The sequence below is a fragment of the Brachypodium distachyon genome, chromosome 3 (assembly GCF_000005505.3).
Source record: "Brachypodium distachyon strain Bd21 chromosome 3, Brachypodium_distachyon_v3.0, whole genome shotgun sequence".
Classification (NCBI taxonomy): Eukaryota; Viridiplantae; Streptophyta; class Magnoliopsida; order Poales; family Poaceae; genus Brachypodium; species Brachypodium distachyon.
Genome location: NC_016133.3, coordinates 50877770 through 50898135, shown reverse-complemented (window position 1 = coordinate 50898135; position 20366 = coordinate 50877770). Strand labels below are relative to the sequence as shown.

At 42.4% G+C, this 20366-nt stretch overlaps 4 protein-coding genes and 1 long non-coding RNA gene across 11 annotated transcripts; 3 read left to right on the top strand and 2 right to left on the bottom strand.

The window, feature by feature from the left end:
* Positions 1–1755: 1755 nt before the first annotated feature.
* On the bottom strand, positions 1756–10787 carry LOC100829098 (elicitor-responsive protein 3). Of its 2 annotated transcripts, XM_003569913.4 has the most exons (7): positions 10595–10783; positions 10353–10401; positions 4535–4720; positions 4063–4128; positions 3378–3504; positions 2990–3104; positions 1756–2076 (listed from the first exon to the last, which is right to left on the bottom strand). In XM_003569913.4, the coding sequence occupies exons 3-7, from the start codon at positions 4599–4601 to the stop codon at positions 2020–2022; spliced, it is 432 nt and encodes a 143-aa protein (XP_003569961.1). In that variant the 5' UTR covers positions 4602–4720; positions 10353–10401; positions 10595–10783; the 3' UTR covers positions 1756–2019. The 2 variants fall into 2 exon arrangements, with proteins under 2 accessions (XP_003569961.1, XP_024316546.1); XM_024460778.1 differs by lacking the exon at positions 4535–4720 and having other exon boundaries at positions 10595–10787.
* On the top strand, positions 4962–7878 carry LOC100828796 (thioredoxin M1, chloroplastic). The gene is made up of 2 exons (XM_003569912.4): positions 4962–5262; positions 7222–7878. Exons 1-2 carry the CDS (start codon positions 5049–5051, stop codon positions 7539–7541), a joined length of 534 nt encoding a protein of 177 aa, XP_003569960.1. The 5' UTR covers positions 4962–5048; the 3' UTR covers positions 7542–7878.
* LOC112271533 lies at positions 5269–5787 on the top strand. The gene is made up of 2 exons (XR_002964624.1): positions 5269–5492; positions 5558–5787. It is a non-coding gene; the product is annotated as an uncharacterized LOC112271533 (long non-coding RNA).
* LOC106865399 (E3 ubiquitin-protein ligase RMA1H1-like) lies at positions 8739–12795 on the top strand. Of its 3 annotated transcripts, XM_024460777.1 has the most exons (3): positions 10879–11371; positions 11627–12328; positions 12415–12795. In XM_024460777.1, exons 1-3 carry the CDS (start codon positions 11364–11366, stop codon positions 12434–12436), a joined length of 732 nt encoding a protein of 243 aa, XP_024316545.1. In that variant the 5' UTR covers positions 10879–11363; the 3' UTR covers positions 12437–12795. The 3 variants fall into 3 exon arrangements, with proteins under 3 accessions (XP_024316544.1, XP_024316545.1, XP_010235765.3); XM_024460776.1 differs by lacking the exon at positions 10879–11371 and adding an exon at positions 8739–9356 and having other exon boundaries at positions 11627–12514; XM_010237463.3 differs by having other exon boundaries at positions 11627–12514.
* On the bottom strand, positions 12663–19640 carry LOC100828496 (putative nuclear RNA export factor SDE5). Of its 4 annotated transcripts, none has more exons than XM_010237464.3 (12): positions 19488–19640; positions 17070–17701; positions 16950–16975; positions 16745–16819; positions 16146–16207; positions 15811–16046; positions 14906–14994; positions 14749–14805; positions 14286–14353; positions 14071–14174; positions 13923–13993; positions 12663–13024 (listed from the first exon to the last, which is right to left on the bottom strand). In XM_010237464.3, exons 2-12 carry the CDS (start codon positions 17686–17688, stop codon positions 12920–12922), a joined length of 1512 nt encoding a protein of 503 aa, XP_010235766.1. In that variant the 5' UTR covers positions 17689–17701; positions 19488–19640; the 3' UTR covers positions 12663–12919. The 4 variants fall into 4 exon arrangements, with proteins under 4 accessions (XP_010235766.1, XP_010235768.1, XP_010235767.1 ...); XM_010237466.3 differs by having other exon boundaries at positions 15820–16046; XM_010237465.3 differs by having other exon boundaries at positions 17070–17698; positions 19488–19637.
* Between the last annotated feature and the right edge of the window lie 726 nt (positions 19641–20366).

The following is a 20366-nucleotide window of genomic DNA, read 5'->3' as shown; positions in this document are numbered from 1 at the left end:
CTCAACAAATCTCATATCGCGCACCTAAGCGAACCACCTGCTCTGCTGTGCTGTTCCCTTAGCTAGCTCCATCTCCCCGTCGCCATGAGACGACCCGCCGGTAGCCTCCCGTTGCTCTTGGTGGCGCTTCTGCTGTTGCTCCTGCTGCTGGCGAGTGAGCTCAAGCTGGGCACGGGTGCCTGCGGCTGCAGAGCTCTGAAGGCGGATGTCGCAGTAGTGGCGGCGGCGCGTCCGCGGAGGCACGGCGGCACCGTGGGCACGGTGCTTCAGGCGGGGCCGCCGGCCGCGTCAGGCACCGGCGGCGACGGCGAGGCAGGAGGAGCAGTACTGTACGGTGAGTCCAAGAGGATGGTTCCCCAGGGCCCCAATCCGCTGCACAACTAGCCTCTAGCATGGCCTTCTCGGCCTCTCTCTCTGCTGCAATCGTGCCTTACGTACGCGCCGGCGCCGATCGAAGACTGCATGCAGATGCAGTTGCTGCCTTATTTTTTATTTTTTTTCTTCCTGTTGTTTAACATTTTTCTTGTTGTCCTTGTGCTAAAGAAGAGCACATATAGCACACACAGTTTTCGGTCTCGTGATTAGTTACTGGCGAAGTAGTGGAGATCTCAGGGCAACGCAAGACTCTGTTGTACCAGTGGCATCTGGTATGTGATTTTAATTAAGTAGGAGAAAGGTGATATGGAAGAGTGCAAGTCATCTGTCTGTCTTTCTGGCATTGGTATAGTTTTCACTTAATTCTTATATTTTCCTTCCCTTGAGGAAAGAAGGGTTTTGTGGTTTCTGCTATGGTTTTTGAGGTGCTCGTGTGATCAGAATTCAGGAAACAAATGAGGGATGGAGAGCCAGGGCAGGCCCAAGTTTTGCTGAGCTGTCTCATCTTGATAAATTACTGTGACTATATTTTTGTTGTGTTGTGTCACGGTGTGAATGCTTCCCACTGCGATAGCAATTTATTCAGTATATCTAGGCTAGTACGTAAAATATTAATAGTATTTGCAACATGCATCAGGGTGCAGTGTCCATGAACAGCTAGAAACTTGCAGTTCAGGGATATATTCTCCGGTTCAGAGGAGCATACATATCTTAGCCTAGCATACTACAATCAAAATAGCAGGTAAAAAAAAAATGCGATCCATAAATTGCCCCTCCTACGTTCCATGATGCGGCATGTTCAGAAGATGAGCAGAAACATACAGCAAGAAAGTTGGTAGGGGCAGAGAATTGTTGAAGTCAATAGGTCGAATTAAAGACATGACAGCCATGCACAGATCAGACTCACAGGAGATGGTGCATGGACACTTTTGGCAGCAAAAAGGCTTTGGCAGTTTCAATTCCCTCAGAAAGAAGGTAAGTAGGGTCACTCAGTTTCTCTTTTAGGGAGTCTTTTTACCTACCTGACGAATTTACCGTTGCAAGCTGGTAGAAGCCTAGAACCAACCAAAGGTTATGGTCGCAGCATTTTGTTACGATACCACTGTTTGAGGACCACAAAAAAAGTTTTCTGCTGTAAGAGTACCATTTCCTTCATCTCGAAGTTACCGAGAGCAATCGAACTTACTAAGAACCAACCCAAGATAAATACTTCCATCCGTCACATATTAAATGACGAAATATTACATGGGACAAAGAGATGAAGGAAGTACCATTGATAAACCAGAGTAGTTGTACCACATAAGTATTATTCAACGTGAGCAAATCGTTTCAAAAAAAAAATCAACGTGAGCAAAGAGCAATAGAAAATCAAAATCAGAGTAAAATACGCAATTTTCTAGCTACTATAACCAAGTGATGCATTGAAAATAGTTTCGAGAAGGCGTCACAAACAGTATTCCTAGTTCCGGTACTTAAGAAGGTATAATACAGGAATCGCAGCTATCTGTAGTTCAAACTCATGAATAATACTACTTTCGAAATGATTGACGAAGCCAAACTGAATTTTGGCTAAATAAGGCAAACTGACTGAGTGGCGTTCAAAGGGCTCAAGGCTTCACGAGGCATGGCTTGTTGCGGATCTTCTCAATCCGATTGTTTCCATCCACCGAAGTCCTCCGGAAGACCACGCTGGCGAACATCCTGCATACAGAAAGGCAACATTGCATTTGTTTTACAGTTTGCTAATTCTCAGTTAAATCTCAACCCCCTCAAGTTTCTCAGAGCAAAACTTTACTGTGATTTTTAGTCCAGGCTAACATTATACCATATGAACTATTTTTTCGTGTTTGGTGTTCACCAAACTAAAATTTATTTTGTACAGTCTGTTTTTCCTATTAAATAAGAAAATAGACATATGGTATGGAACAGAAGATACCAGAACCGTCCATAGAGGCTTCATGCCTGCAAACTGATGCGTGAGACTGACGCAACCATGGATTCAAAGAGCAACCACACATGGGAAGTGGTCGAAAAGGAGTGTCAACTACGTATACCAATTGCATTAACTAAACCAAGGAGGTACAAATAACACAAGATATGTTCAGATAATTCCTGGCATGAATAATTCACCATGCACATTTCAGGGGAATCATTAATTAGCACCGCTAAACTGAATCCCAACACTGACGTGTACGATGGCATCTGAAAACTGAAATGGACTACAAGTCTACCAATTATCATTAAAAAAACTGCACAAACCACACATCTCGCCGGTGATGGCATGACTTGACACCATTAGTGCTTATGTAGCTATGCTATTTTCAGTTATGAAGTAGGACTAAAATGTAGGAACTTATCGTTGTCTGCATCAATTGAATCATGGATGCCAGAACGTAAGCACCTCCTCTTTGAATGAGATGGTTGCACGTGTCCTGGCATCCAACTGGAGAGTGGTATCACCCGCTAACTTACCATCCGAGATGAGAGTGGTTTCTAGGTTATGCACACATCGTATAAGGGAAAAGGAGCTCTTGGCGTCATTAACAACAGACAGTTATAGTTACACAACACTTATTGGAGTTAAGATCAGATTGAATAATTAAGTAAAATATACCTCAGGTGTAAATGTGAGACCAACTTTGATTTCTCCACAGTAGTGTTCATCTTTCACAACATTATAAACTGTTGGTGGAATGCTCCCTTCCGCATACACTGCTTCCAGAGGAATACTGCAAGAAACAGTTGAATTGTCCATTTTAAGTTTTGTTAACGAAAAAAACAGCTTGTTATTCATTACCTAAGCTTTTTTTAGTCCATAACAATATAACATCACTGCAACAGTATGCTAGGGAGAGCAACATTACTTTTTGAAGTAGCAACAAAAATACACGGGCCAGAAATAAGAGCGGTAACTTCAAGACAGATTTTCTGAAAAGATTCTGAAGAATTTGATGTAACAGTAATAATTGTAGAATTTGACATGAATGGCAAGATGTACATACGTTGCTTCACCAACAAAGTCATCCCCTGTGCCTGAGTCACTGTCCATAAGCTTGACCGAGAGCTCTGTAGCTTGGTCAGAAACAGTGAAGACAAAGTTTTCGTTCCATTCAGGGTTACTTCCTTTGCCTGCATAACATTAGCGATTTAGCATCACATAACGGCCGGCATAACGGATAGAGAACTGGTATGGCACTTGGGAAAGGATGTGGTGAGGTAAGGTAATAGCAAGTCTTTTAAATTCCTTGGACAAGGATGTTTTTTAGCCTATAAGGACAAGGATTTGGCACTATTTTGATTCTTTAGTCCTTGCTACTCCCTCCGACCCATATTACTTGTCTCAGATTCATTTAGTACAAAGTTGTACTAACTCAGTAACAAGTAATTCTGGTTGGAGGGAGTACAGATATAGTGGCAATTTGTTAAACTATCAGTTGATTTGCATCAGATACATTTTAATTTCCTCTTTTATAAAATTTTAGATGAAACTTGTCAGTGGTCGCTTCGAGCCAGCCTGCCATCTTTGTCAAAAGAAGGTAAAAATTTGTGATAATAAAATGTGCTATTTTCTCGACTAGCAAATGCGTTATTCAATCTTATTTGATATTTACAGCCACAAACTATTTACCAGCGCAGAAAAAAGAAAAAAAAACAAGGAAAAGAAACCAAATCGATGAGGATATCCACCTGATGCAATACTGCTCCTCTGCTCCTGCGAGCGGCATTTGAGAACTGCGTACGGGTCCATGTTGCCTGCGTTAATTTGTCAACAGTGAACTGATCACAAGAATATTTACCGATCTTCAAGAAAATGATATGAAAACAACTATACTCCGTAACAAATGCAGCTTTAGCAAACATTTCGTCGTACACAAAATTTCACGCATGACGGCATGGCGTTTCCACGCCTGTTTTAATTGCTTAACAGCCTAAAAATCCACGACACAATTTCCGTACAAATACAGGCAATGAAGAGGGCCGAAACAGTGATCCAGCACGCTTAACAGATCGATCAGTGGAGAATAGCAAGGCTATTAATAGCCCAAACGGCAATGTCCCGATCGAATGAAACTAGTGAATACTACATCAAATGGGGGCACGAACAACCCGAGAAGCAAGCAATCGCTGGGGTTCCTAAAGATTAAGAATTCATACGTACAGAGGTAGTCGGTGTTCTCGAGGCCCTTGGCCCCGATGAGCAGCACCTCCAGCGTCCCGTGCACCATCTTCTCCTCTTCCTCCTCCTCGTCGTTTCCGTCTTCCCTGAGTCGCAGATGCAGAGATCCGAGTTTCGGGGTACCCTTTGTACGCGTTTGCCCTCAGTTCTCGGGAACCTGGTCGTGGGCTGAAAACGGGGGCAATTTTATAGGTGGGCCGGAACAAAATTCTAGCAGCACGCGGAACGACTAGACATGTTGTGCCATTATGGGCCTGGGGAAAGGAATTGGGCTTGTTCTTATAATGGGCTACCTGGCGAGCACCTCGTCTTTCTTCTCGTGAATTTTTTCCATCTTTCTCTATCCGTAATGCAGATTTGGAACTGACATGTCCACATCGGCAGCACAGCAAGGTGCCACATGTCCCCCACCGGCTCCATCCTCTTCCGTTGCGCAAACTGCGCTGCACACCAGCTTTCGTCCTCCCAACCACCTGCTTCCTCTCCATCCCCATCCATGCCGATGGCCTCCCACGTCGTCGCCGTCTCCGTCGCAACGGCCGCCTCGCCCCCTCACGTCGCCGCCTTCTCCCTCTCCCCGCGGCCTCGATTCGCTCGCGCCGTTACGCTGTGCCGCCGCGCGCGTGCTGCTCCCCTTCTCCGATCCTGCACCCGCTCGCGCGGCGCCTCCCTGGTTTGCGCGGCCCAGGGCCAGGACACCGCCATCCAAGGTATAGACGCGCATTCATGGAGCTAGGTCTCCTGCTCGCCTTAAATTCATTCGTCGATTTGGGTGTGAAATGATGCTGGTCTCGGTAGTATACAAATTGACGCGACTCCTTGCTCACTCGCGATGGGGATTAGCCGTTTAGGCAACTGCGATGGTGATCTGCTATGTGGAGGATGGGAGAGGGAGCCTTATTACTACTTCATTAAGGGAACTGCGATGGTGATCTGCTATGTGGAGGATGGGAGAGGGAGCCCTATTACTACTTCATTAAGGGAACTGCGATGGTGATCTGCTAGGTGGACTTCTGTAGTTTTTTTATTACTACTTCTGCTGAGGGTGTTGGAGCTGGATGTATGGTTTCCTCAATGGAGTTGAGTTGAGGATTCATCGGAGAGAACGCAGAACAGATGTGTATATGGTTATTTGGAGATATGTACATCGGCTAATGTACATATGAACAGTTATTTGGAGATTTGTGTACTGGCCAATGCATGGGTGAACAAATCGCAGATCACTTGCTCAGGCATGCTTAGCTTATATATGTCCTTGTAGGCCTGTTCTGCACGTAAGCACAAGTGCTAAGTTTACGGTAAGACATATTGAAAGCACATTGCGTTGTTTTGCCTAACCCTATAAGGAAATAATTATGACAACAATACTGATACTGGCACAGTTACATATGGCGCCAAAAATAGTAGATTGCGCCATTTTCAACCATCTTACAATATGTTGTCAAAGGTGAATATGCGGAAAATAGAAGTTTTATTTACGCTTAGTAAGTAGTACTCCCTTTAAGACACCACTTTATTGATCATGAATAAGAGTTACATCCTCAATTACAAAGGCACAATTGAGGCAGGGGGATCCTCTAACCAGCAACTAGGGACTCCTAGGCGTGCCGATTTAGCAAGTTCATGAGCAACACCATTTGCTTCTCTTGGACAATGCTCAAACTTAATCAACGACACTTATTATGGATCGGAGGGAGTATATATTACTGGAAAATGATTCTGTTTGGAAAGACACACAATTGTTTATGGGGAGGTATCCAGGTTACAGAGCTCAAAAGAAGATGGTAGGGACAGGTTGTGTATCAGAAGTGCTGAAAGCCTGAAACCATCCTGGGATCATGTGAGATCTTACAGGCAAAAAAAGTTTCCTTGTGTAAGAATTACTATTGTACTTGGGTGTGTATTTATGGATTATGGTACATAATATACAAGGGTGCCAGCAAACAAAGATCTGGTACAATTACAATTCTATGAACTATGATTGCTATACCCCATCTGATGTTCCAATTTCCCAATCTACTATATTATTGTTTTTCTCTGCATGTAGGATGACAGAGGCTGGTTATGTTTTTGGTGAGACCATGATAAGTTTTTCTTGGTAATTTCACAGTCGATTGTCATGCCTGAAAACATGAATGCATTAATGAAGATGTGGATAATCTTGAAAATTCTCTATCAAATCATAATTCTTGCAATCACCAGATGTAGGTTACATAGTAATAAGCTATATTTGAGCAAACACTTGTAATAAGCTATATTTGAGCAAACACTTGTTCAACTGCCAACACTGAGATTGCTTGTAAAGATCTGTTGGTCCATTGATACATGCATGGGGGAATACGCACCGTATATCGTACATAATGATGTCAATTTGGGCAAATATATTTTGAAGAACATGTTAAAGTGATAAATATTTAAAGGTGGAATCAAAATTTCTAGAAAAGATTTCTCCCCCAGTGAAGAATTTAACTGGTCAATCGTATTTTCAAGCCACATAATAAATCTCTAGTCATGGTTGTAAAATGTTTATACAATGACTTGGTTACATGTACCCATGGTCATGGAGCTGTTTAACCTCATTCAATACGGAGTAGCTTTTATGATATTGCTATTTTGAGGTGATTATTGTGTCAAGTATTAATATGCTGTCAACTTAACTTTTTTTGCAGTTTCTGATGTTAACAAGTCAACATGGCAATCACTTGTTGTGGAGAGCGAGCTTCCAGTTCTTGTTGAGTTCTGGGCTTCATGGTGCGGACCATGCAAAATGATAGATCCTGTCATTGGTAAACTTTCAAAGGAGTATGAAGGGAAGCTGAAATGCTACAAGCTCAACACTGACGAGAACCCCGACATGGCAACCCAGTTTGGCATCCGCAGCATTCCCACCATGTTGATATTCAAGAACGGTGAGAAGAAGGATACAGTGATTGGAGCTGTTCCGGAGAGCACCCTGGTTACCTGTGTGGAGAAATATGTCGAGACGTGAAATCTCGAATCAAACATTTTCTAGGAAAACAAGTCATCAACCTTTCCGCCTAGATGAATATAATCATTCAACCCCTGTTTGGTAGTAGTATGTAGATAATAATGAGATAGCCTCCAATAAGTTTGTTTCAAGCCGGACAGGTTTTCTGAATGAAAAGAACCAAGGTTGCTTCTAGTGTACGTTAGATTCCCATTTTCCAATTGTTCTGATGTATGTACTGTACTATAACTATATGTATACCTACAGGATCAGATTCGATCTCCAATTGTCCTCAGAATCTCCATTGATTTTGTTGGGCTTAACTAATTAATCAGAATCCCTTGCTGAAGGTTATTGTCGTGTTATTTTGAACGGATGTTCTTCAGCTTTATCTTTCCTTTTCTGGATAACAAAATGTTGTTCGGTTGTATGTGCATTTCAAGCATAACTCTGTATCTGTTAGAGCTGGGTCTTTGCAAGCAGCAATCATCAGACATCGTTTAAGAAAAAGGAACCATTCAGCTGAGGTTCTGTAAAGTTACGTGTCAACTAAGATTCTCGTTCATGCAGCTGATGTACGACAACTTGATGGCGTGAAGGCCAAAGTTTTTCCATCTTGGTTATATAGTCGGCGACAGCAATCGTGTAGGACGAGTTCCGCGGGAAAGCCGGAAACGTCTACGAGAAAGGCACTGTCAGTTGGCCGTTGTACGCAGGACTGACGGGAATGGAGTTTCTGAAACGCACGTTAGGCAGTTTTTCTAGGAAAAACAGTAGTACTCCGTACTTTATATTAAAAAAAAACTACTACAAAAAAAGATTGCGATGGAATAGGGGAATTTTATTAGGTAGAATAATGTTCTTACACTCATTTGCAGTTAGCAGTGCTTTAGCAGGTAGTACTAGCAGCAACTCGCAAACAAGTTCGTAAAGCGCAACGGAAAATGCGGCGGTGCACCGTGGACGGGCGCCGTGAGGAGCTCAGCGTGCGTGACGCGGCCATGTGTGGCGCGACGCGTACGTGCTGCTGATTCGCCTTCCATAGGCAAGCAACTGATGATGGGCCTGATAGCGCTAGTCCTATTCCTACGCCTTCCGTGCAAACGGCGAGCTGCTCTGTACGCGAGCACAAAATCATATCTAGGCATTATGCGAAGAGTCGGGAAAAGAGAGCACCACACGGTATTTGATCAGATGAGATAAGGTCTCCCTCCACGGCTCCACGTAACAGCAAAAACTCCAGCAGAATCATGATCCTACGTCTGTTCTATAGCGGTACAGCCTACTTCATTGTTTTCTTTCGGTTTCCACGCTTGAGAGCTTGAGACGCACCAGCCAAATCATCCGTGACGCGTCACGCCGTTACGAAATACGGTTCCTGCGCCGCACTGGGCACCATCAAGCTGAAGGTTACTGGTTTCAGGCCACCTCTTCCCTATTATGTTGCAGAACGCGAGGAGCCGTGTAGAGAAAAATCTCCATCGGCAGCATATCATATGCAAGCGGAGGGAGAAAAACAGAGCAACCGCCCTCCCTTTCCTTTGGCTTTATCATTTTCTCCCATTTCCCCCCCGTCGTCCCCTCTCTTTTTCCCCAGCAAGGGATCGAAGCCGGCGACTTCCCACTTCGGTTGAATCCCCGCGACGCGGCTCCACCTTCCACGCCTCCGTCTTTTCTGTTACTTTGCTCAGCTGTCACTGATGAGACGTCGACGGCGCCTCTCTTCTCTGCACGGTCTCTATATATAGACCGCCCCAGCTCCGCCCCAAGGCTGCTTTGCACGGAAGCTTTACCCTTTAGCCCCGAGACCCGGAGAGGGTGCAGCTGCTACCGCAGGTTAGCATGATTCCTCTCTTATTGCTTACTTCGATCTGTTCTTGTTGCTTTATCAGTTCCCGGTTATGCGATGGCGTCGAGTGCTCTACAGTCTCTACTACGTTGAGGGTTTATACTAGCTGCTCTGGTTTCCTTGGTGCTATACTTTGCATTTTTAGCCTTTCAGGTAGGTGATTCTTGAGCGTGCGAGGGTTGCAGACTTGCAGCTTCATTGTTCTTTATTTGTTTGGATTTTGTTATTTGCAAATTGCAATATTGCTCTACTAAGGATACATACTTCTAGTTTGGCCAGTATTTTCTTGGTTCTTAGCTCCGAGGTCAATGAATTTGATCGAGGCGACTACCCTTGTATTTCTTACTGAGGTGTAGTAGTTTTCATGTTTATTAGATTAAGTCTTATGTTGCTATAAGATGGACTCGCCGAATAGGCGCTTTTACCGGTGCCGTTACCTACCAGGGCCGATCCAACCTACCACATACGCCGCAACTTGACAGTTCACACATATATGAGTTAAATAATAACGATGTTTTTAATGCAATGGCAATGATAATATCGATGAAATAATACAATATTATTAGCATATCATTGAAATCCATTAATACTTGGTTGGAATTTTAGTAACATATATTATTTCGTTGATATATCACTAAAATTTCAATATCATTGTTTTCCATTTTATATAACTATTGTTCATTCATACATGTGTCATGTGTGAGTGCATTTGATGGTGGATGCCACATGGCAGGTTTCGCCGGCTCCGGTAGATAGTGCATATTGGCACTGGTAAAAAATACACTTTAGACAATTAGTCTCTCTCTCTCTCACTCACTCTCAAAGAGTCAGAGTGAATGCATATACATATCTATCATCGTGTAAGTAAGACAATATCAGATGGTTTAACCACTAAAACTTACTTAATTTTTTTGACATTACAGAAAATTAGGATACTGTTGAGGTGTTCATTCATCACATTGCATACTATTCATCATGCGTACCTGATATGCCAACAGCGTTCTTAATACCACAAAATCCCTAGTTGAACAACTGTATAAAAACGACGTGCACGAGCTCTAATTAGTCAATGAAGTGCGCATAATTAGGAATATAAACAGTACTAGTGTATACTAAGACTTTGTGTATGGACCCGGGGGGAGTATGAAGCAAAGACATAATAAAATTATTATTTTTGCTAAATTAATCATTCTTTACCAATCCTATCAGAAGTTAGAAACAATACCTTGTGTTTTTTGTTCTTGTCGTCGCTGGTCACTAGATATGCTTGAAAACGAGTCTTTTGTTTCTGTCCAGTGCCTCTGAATATGCTCTGGTCTAGATCCTGACATTGTTTAGTTCATCATTGTTGTGTTCTGTCAGCACAACGCTTTATTGAATGATTATTGTCCTGTAGAAAGAATTGATGTGCAACTGAGTCCCTAAAATATATTACAGCGCGACTTTTATTGCCCTCAACTAGCAATATCTTTCTGACAAGGTTGTGCGATCTGCCTCCCCCTTCCTACCATTCGTTGTGTGGTCAATTATGTCACACTGCTCTTTTCTTGATTATTAAGGAAAACAAGGATACCATCAGGTCAGTTTTTCAGTGATCTGACGACCTTATCCCATATCAAGTCCACGAGCAGGCTGTCAGTGTACAAGCCTTGACTTTTGGAGCCGTGTTTTAGGTATACTCCAAGTTGGGTAAAGGATAAAACTATAATTACGGAGGATAAACACAGATTGCAGATTTAGTTCATTACGTTACGTTTTCCCCTCTTGTCTGAAGTATTGCTAGTACCTTGTTGAGCACGGTATCTGTAAGTTTGGATAGACTGATCAAGACTGAACAATATCCATTATTTTTGTTGACATGGATTGAGCAATATCCTACCAATAGTCCGTGGACCAATCAATCCGGCGGTTCCTTGTCTCGCAGTTGCAGCACCTGCCTGTCCCTTTTGGATTTTGGCGACGCCCCCCTTGTCACCGCCTGATAGCATCTGCACATGAACCGGTACGGCAACGCCACAAATGTACTGTTGCGTGGCTTGCTCTGTCCGTCACGTTCCGTGATTGCGTGGCTTCCCTGGCTTCCACAGTCGTTAGTCTAGTCGGATTGATCATTCCACGACGGTTTGATGATGTCTTGATTGGCGAGAGTTTGTTCAGTGGGATTCTGTCCCTCTCTGTGTCTGTCTCCCTCGCCGGGCATTTTCTTCTGTCCTTAATTTATAATCAACTTATTCTGACCATCTGGTTCTTTTGGCAGTGCCGCGAACTTCCGAAGCTGCAAGATCAGAATGGATCAGGCTAGCACGGCCGGTGCTAGCGACAAGCCAGCTGCTGCGACCAGCAATGATTCGTGGAGGAGATCAACCAGCGGGGACGTGCTGCCGGCGACAGCAGGCGGCGGCGGCTGCTTCGACTGCAACGTCTGCCTGGAGTTCGCGGTGGAGCCAGTGGTGACCCTCTGCGGCCACCTCTACTGCTGGCCTTGCATCTACGAGTGGCTGCGCCGCCGTGGGCACGCCGACGACAGAAGCGTCTCGACAAGGCAGCCGTGCCCCGTGTGCAAGGCCGCGCTGACGCTGGACTCGTTCGTGCCGCTCTACGGCCGTGGAGGCGTCCGGCCCAAAAAGCCACGGCCATGCGGCCCGGCCATCCCGCGCCGGCCGGCCGTGCACCGGGAGGCCGTCGAGCAACGGAGCGCGCAGCACGCGGACACGGAATCCGATCCGTCAACCCGTCCACCTCGCGACGACGCGCCGTTGGACGTCTTGTACCCTCCTCCTCCACCGCTCGGGCGCGGCATGAACGTGATGCACTCGGCGTCCGGAGGGACGGCCTTGGCAGCGCTGACATGGTTTTCCCGTGGCGAGGTGCCGCCGCCGTACTACTCGAGCCCTTACCACCTAGCCGCGTGGGAGAACAGGAGCCCTAGGCTGAGAAGGCAGCACATGGAGGTGGAGAGGTCGCTGCGTGAGATATTGTTTTTCCTCCTTGTGTTCGTAGTTCTTTGCCTGCTTCTGTTCTGATGAAGTTCTGGAACTTGTGTAGATCTAGCGTTTGGTGTACATAGTAGAAGATTTCAAGTTGTCCATATGATAAAGAGTTGTGATCATGCGTGAGAAACTACTCCGACCAAGATCAAAACCCCCGTTAACAGGAATTGGTGGAGTCCAGCGATAAGATGAAGGGAACAGTTGATGCAAGGGAGTATGTCGAAGAAATGTGAACTCTCAGAGATCAGATCACACTAGTGCACTGAAATTATGAAATGCACAAAGCGTCCAAAACTCAAAGACTGTAACTAAAACATTTTGGCCAGATCATCATTTAAACTAGGGATCTATCTTCATGTTTTGGCCACTACCAATGTAGCAGTTAGCCCAAAATGTATGTGTAGTGTGCTTACAGAAAGAATGCACTGGTCAGTAACTTCCGTCTTTCATATCCCAAAATGGAATCAAACGGCCTAGATTTGAAACGGCGTTTAGTGATATAGCTAGCAGCTGTGAACATCTCCTGTCAGTTTTGTGTCGAACCATCTTTGAACACCAACCTATACTTGCTGGTCTTTCACCTGATTTATCGGGATGAGGATGGTACCAGGATTGAGTTCATCTTCAGTCCACTGGACTGATTTCTTCTCCAGAAACTTCTCCACCTGCGCATCATATAACTTTATCAATTGAAAACTATGATTTCTTCTCAATAAACTTATCCTTTTTCCATCAAAAAATAATAATCTTATGCACGTGTGATCATCCAAATCTACATACAACATGAGCTATATATTAATATAAGAATGTAACTTTGGGAAGTGGTCATTTTGTAAAAATGCTACACACTTCGGTCAAGGACGTTAGAGCTCTGCCGTCAATTTATAATTCAGCATGAAAAATATGAAATATGTTTAAACCACCTTGATGGCTCATCGCTTAGAGTTTCCACCAGAAGTTTAAAATGACCTACCAGAATGGGTTGTCAGACCTAGCTCGGGCATAACGGAAATGAATACTATCTTCGTAAGCACGACAGAAAGATCCAGCCTACAAGAACTATCTTGAAGACTGCATATGCAAACTTCAGGCACACGTCCGCTCAGTCTTAATGAATGCATTAGAAAGGGTTCCTATGATCACAAGCATACACCAACATGGTTTATGAATTGTCTATAAACAGTGACTAATGTACAGCATCTGCACATTACCCCGACCTACTATAGTATTTAAAGTTGTCCCTTTTAATACTCAGATTCTTCCTGAAACTATATGCCATGTTTTCTGAATCTGGCCACATTAGCTTGATTACTAAATTGCCAAGGAAACTAATGGGAGAAATTTGAAGACACCACCCAACTAGAGAAAAGAATTAAGCAATCATGTAAAGCATTGCATATTAGAGTATACAACCTAGATGCTAGTATTAGTCTGAAGAGAATTTTATCAATATTGGTACTTTGGAAATAGAACAAAAGTGCAGAATCATGCATGCAGCTAAGCAGCAGCCATAGTGGAAATTGAAAAGTAAAAACCAGTTAAGAGGCATTTTCGAAATCTGACCTTTCTTCTCCTTTGTCCCATCTTGAAAGTGCCATCATCAACGCCAATAATAACTCTCAAGTACACAAAAGCTGCAATTCAGGTAAATCAAATTATTCCTATCAAAAGAAGGCAGGAAACTCTAAGAGTCAATCATCAATGATATTACATGGGATGTTAGCCAACTGTTTGAGATGAAGTCTCAAAAGATTCGCTACGTTTGCTGCATCTTGTGAGCGCAGATCAAGACGTAACTCGTTTTTTGAATCTTGTCTGCAGTAAGGCCGAAAAGCAGATCCCATCAATACACACTCAATGATTTCATAATAAACTCTTATAATCCAAGAATTTCAGCCAATGTAACTACAGAAAATATGCACTTACATGGACTTAGTGATTTCCCCAGCAGATTTTTCATCAGATAATCGAGCCATCCTATAATAGTTCTTTCCCTTAGTAGCCAAAAAAATCCATTTAGTACTTAAAAATTGAAGCACTTCCATCAGATTATGTTAATCTCTCAGAATGATCATCACATCAACTCAGCAATTAACCAGACAAGCATATATAGAGCAATCTCTATAGGATATAGTTTCACGCACAATTTAAACTACTCTTTTTTAGTTAAGAGTTTAGAAATAGCTAAAACACAGATCCGTCAACAGTAATATTATGACCTTTATCTCAACTAGAAAAGATAAGATAAAGGTCATAATACACCAGAGTTATTATCACAGGGTAAATACGAGTGATATATATAATGTTCTCTTAATTCTTTCTTCCTATGTGATAATTCAACGAGCTCACCAATCATTATCATCACCCACAAAAGAATAGTAACACTTACTTCGTTAAGAAGATACTCTACTTCTTCCTGGTTGCCCTCCCGAAAAGCATCAACCGCCTGGAATTTTCAGCAGAGTATCTTCAGTATAGATGAAAAACAAACAACAACCATTGCTAAAATAAAATAAATATTAAGGATCATTGTGAAGCAACCTTACCTTCTCATAGTACTGCTTCATCATATCCCAGTGCTGCTTTGCAGCCCTACGGTAGTTCTGGTAATCACCCTCATCACGCACAACTGGTTCTGCATATACTCAAAATAAAGAAATGATGCATAGCTTGAACCTAGAATTAGAGAGTAAATGGGTCGTAGACTTCATTTAGCAGTTTTTTTAACAAGTTTTTAAAGTAATATTCTCGAATCATACAACACAAACGACACTTGCCAATTTTCTAACTTTGACCATATTTCAGCCAAAAACCTAACAATATTACAGCACATACAGTTGCAAATATGTCTGGCAATGTCAGTATTACTGTGCAAAGCTTTTGTCCATCAACACTTTATTCAAGTCCATAGGTCATCGAGAATAATCATATAGTTTTAAGTTGCATGCACATGGCACATGGCATTGCAAAGTCCAAAATATATCGAGTAGTTCGAGATGATGATGCACGTAAGCTAGATCAGTAATTCTGTCCATCCCACTTGATTACTAATTAGCATGGAGTTAATTATGACTTATTCTAGGACACAATGTCAGATTTTGTGTGAACAGAATCACAACGCATACATCCAGTACAAAGATGTGAATGTAAAGCGGCATTATGACATAGAGCTTAATACTGATGATGCCTGCATTAATGGTACACAGAGCATAATATTTAATTACCTATATTGCTGAACAGAACTCTTTCTAATGGAAGAAACTTTTCAGCCACATTAGTTGATTTTATCTGACAGCTTTTGAGATTTTGTAAGTTCTACTTCAAAACATTGTTACAGAATTAACTAAAAATATTGAAGCGATTTTATGCTCAGTTACTCATTATACTCCTCAAAAAGTGCAGATTATAACCTAAATTTTAAACAAAGAAATCCCAAGCATAAACAGTATACCTTTACTACCTATGATAATTTTCACCGGAAGATCAGTAGAGGATGATGGACTATCATCAAGAGGTTTTAAGACTGGTTTCCGATCTGGAACTCTCTTTCGATTTGCACCCAATTCATACCGTCTTCCTTTTGGTTCCTCCTCAGATCTTTCAGGTACAGTAAACATTGATTCTAGCAACTCTCCTGGAGAAATCTGCACTCTTGGTTTATGTTTATCCTCTCGCAAAGAATAGCCACTGTCATCATCCCGCAAAGAGAAGACAAATGAAGCAAAATAAATGTCATATTCATGAAGGAAAGATAGGAATAAACCAATTAAAGAAGAGGAGAATAACCTAGGTGTGTTTTGTGATCCTAGGCAGCTTCCCTTGGAAAAAGAGGATTCAACTGCCATATCCTGCAAAATCAATATATCAAGGGAAAGATATCATTCAAATCTTTATAGCATGTTTAACAATGAAAGCACATCCTTGCTCAATAGATCATATTTTTTTGTTCCACAAATATTTAGTCTACAGAGGGAACTGAACGCATACACTAGCAGTGGAACAGACCACTAAGTGACAGTATTCAGGGCACTCATTTACCAATCGAAACTGTCATCTTAATTTGACCCAACAAATCAAGTTAGGTGATAATTTCAGTCTAACAAATACGAGGTACAATTTATCCAAAATGCATCAGCAGAAAGAATGTTCAATTGACATGATAAAAGGGAATAATAACTAAAAACTCTCAAAATTTCAGCACATAAACTCTAAACAAGATGTAATGGTGCATTAATCCATGACAAATAAACAGTCCTTCAGCTGAACAGCACCGAGAAAATTAACCAACTATACAGAAAGAACACCCAATACAGAAAGTACGAAGGACATACAAGGCCATATTAGGTCATTTACTGTTAGTAGGGAGGAAATTCATAGATGCTTACTTGTATCACAATATTTCCGTTTTCTGAGTTTTTGCAAAGATCTTTTGGAGAGAATGACATCAATTCATCCATGCTCTGCATAAAATAGCACAGTTCTACTGTCATATTAAGATAATATACAATAAGTGAAGCTTATCTAAGGCCAGAACTCTAAACCCCTCCAGCTGTACTAATGATAATCTTGAGAAAAGTGATATATCATTACCCTCTTAATATCATATCCACAGCTGCCTGCAAAAACATTTTTGGCAGTTAGCACATTGCTTGTAGCTTGAAACAACAAAATCTTGGGTAAAATGACTTTGTATAACACCGAAATGATTACCTAGAACCTCACGGATCACTTCCATACTGAGCTTAAATCCTTCTCCAAGCATAGAAAATAGGAACTCCTCAACATCTCTATTATTCAAAGTCTCTCTCTTCGGTGCAGAATCAGATTCATCTGTTTTCAGATCCTCTCGCATGTATTCTGGCAGTTCAACCTTTAGAGGTTTATCTTTTTCTGATGCTCTACTGACAGGAGCTGTAGTTACACAGGCAGATCCTTTTCCTAACATGCTGGATACAGTGCCAAAGGAAGCACTAGACTTCTGGGACTTTTCACGTGGCCTTATTTGGCTTGAATTACCCACATAGCCTTCTTCAGCTGCTTTCTCGATATTGGAAAGGCATCTTGTTTGGTTTGAGTTCTCCACATAATTTTCTTCAACTACCTTACCAATCTGAGGAAAATTAGTATCAACACTTGGCTCAACTGCATTACCCTGAGGCATCGAAAGTTCAGTCAAGAAATCCCCAGCTTTGTTGACATCACCATTTGCTCTGCAATATGCATCAGCTATGTCTTCAAGTGAAAAGGCACAACTGAAAGCATCAAGCAATGCATTAAGTGCCTTTTTCTCATCATCACTGGTTGAAGCTAGTAAACTGGGAATATCCATGGTGAGGACCCTGCTGAAAGAAGCAAGTACAATACTTTAGAACAACTCAACAAAAGAACTAGCGCTTATATTTATCAATGAAAGAAACTGTTGAGGAATTGAAAATAAATGGTGAAATTTAAAAAAAATTACATAACACAGTGGGAATTTAATTATTTGTTTGGTGATTTATAAGTACCCCAAAACCATGCAATAGAACAGGACAATTTCCGTGGAGTCCGAAAGACTGCTTTACTTTCTCACAAGGTTATCTTTACTTATTTACTTATAAAAATCTGAGTTGGTGGTCGTCTGTTCGCTCATTGAAACTATTATTTATATTGCTAGGAAATAAATGTAAATGCACCCAGTCAATATGATAGATATATGTATCACGGTCTTTTGACTGAAATTGACTGGATTGATGCATATTGAGGTATAATTGTTGTTCAGCATAAAATTTAGGAACCTAAGGGCAAACTCGCATTAAACCAACTTATGCGGTGTAATAGTAATAATTTGTAGCAACCGCACATGCATTTATCTAGCCTCTGTAAATGATTCAGTACAGATTCCCTTGTGGCAGGCAACAGCAAACTTATGATACAAACAGAGTCAAACCACTAACTGTAGTATGTTTTGTCATGATCATGATTTCAGTAGAAAACATGTGTAGTAGGCTGACAGAAAAAACTTGATGATCTTTGTCTCATTGATGAATCAACACGATCTCAGCACAGAAACAACATGAAGGGTCACAACAGTATCATGATGATAAAGAATTTCAGGAAACAATATTGCACAACTGAATATTGTTCAGGCGTTGTACGGAAATCATAATCCACAGAGGTATATCCTACAGATACAGGGAACATAATGATCAAGGGTCAGCAAAGAGTCCTGTTCCCTCCCGAAATCCTGGAGATAGCACCAGAAACAATCGACACAAACCAAAACGAATCCAAATACGTAAAATAAACAAATCCAATCAATAAACCAAACGGGTGAATTCTGACCACCGCTCGAGCGCTGCCGCTCCTAATAACATCAGCCTGGTCAAATCCACAACAAACCTACCCAAACAACTGAGGGATCAAGGCAACAACATGCAAGAACATAATCGATTAATATGCATGACTCCATCACAGATTTATATGCGGAGGCCTGAATAAACCAATTAACGGCGCAAACCACAGCTCCATCACAGATTTATATGCAGAAATGGGCCGAACCGCCGAATAGACTTACAGAAATGGTAAATTTGTGGAATCAGCGAACAAGCGCATATGAAGGCAACAAAAATACCCCCGCAAGAGCCGAACTGATTAAAAAACGCCGTGAGACTAAGTTAAATTTGGAAAACAAGGACAAAATCGAAGCAGAAAGCAACTGCATTGCCGAAACTCGACCTGCCTCTACAGGAAAATTATTCGAGACTCTTCTAGAAACGGAAATTTCTACAAGATACCTACTCCAGTGCCCGGTGCTCCGCATCAATTTGCTCACAGAACCCACAGCAAACACCCGAAATTGCGAACCGAATCGCCGGGGGTGAGCACAAAAAACAAAACCCAGTATATCGAAGCAAAATCGAAAATCGAAGACCTACAGCACAACACGGACGATCGCACGCAAGTAATCAACCCTAACTCAATCAGAATCGAAACATCAACCCTAGAGAACTAAACCACCCACCACCAATCGGAACCAAGGGTAGGCGAAGCCCCAAATCAAGCAGCGGGCCCAAGGAAGCAGGGCGCATTAGGGTTCGAGTGTGCCGTCGAGGCCTAGAAGGTTCCTGAGGAAGGACGGGGGCTTACGGGTTTGGGGAGACGGCTGCCCTTCTCCCGCTCGCTGCTTGCCCACTCCTCGCTGCTCTCCCCCTGTGGTTGGCGACTTGGCGTCCCCTGTGGGTACCGGGTACGCCTCGGGGTTTAAGGAGGGAGAAAGGGTGGGGACCAGGGACCCACCTGGTGGTCAGATAGCCTCGTGTTCGGGTGCCGTAAAAGTAGGGCCTGGCTGATTCCATGGAGTAGCGGTCCCTGGACCCGGTCTATAGCAATATCCAGCTCAGCTATGTTTGATGTTTTTCTTGAAGAGGCGATGATACGTTGTTCAAACACGGCCGCGCAGCCACGAAATCGACCAGTGTTCGCTCTGATTGTGCATTCTAGCCTGATGCCTTTCTAATCAACTAAAACATTTAAAGTGACTACTTCTTAGATAGTCTAAATTAGTTATTTCGCAGTCGATACTCGTATGGTCCAATCAAGATCTTATCAAACCTGCCGTAGTTATATGAACTTCATGTTTACATCAAATGGTTTTTAGCGATGACTTAGAAATTGTATTTCTCTGTTACAAGAGAAATAGCAAAACCAAATGTTTATTTTTCTCACTCCCACTTTGTACTAAACCGGCGACAATTAATTTCGGGTGAAAGGAATATGTCTTTTGTTTTGCGTCAATGCGAAGCCACCGAAAGGATCGATCCCTTCATTGTCCCGTGTGACCCCTATCTATTTGTTTGTGCATCCACATGTTTTTCCTCGCTCCCTTCCCCTGACAAAGAAGTCAGTGTGGGCTCCAAGAGAGGGCGAGTTGATCATGCGGCTTTTCAAACTTATAAAGTTAGCAGGTGCAACTTGTACGGACATGATACACACAACTCGTCCAATGTTATGATGTCTTCTCATTTA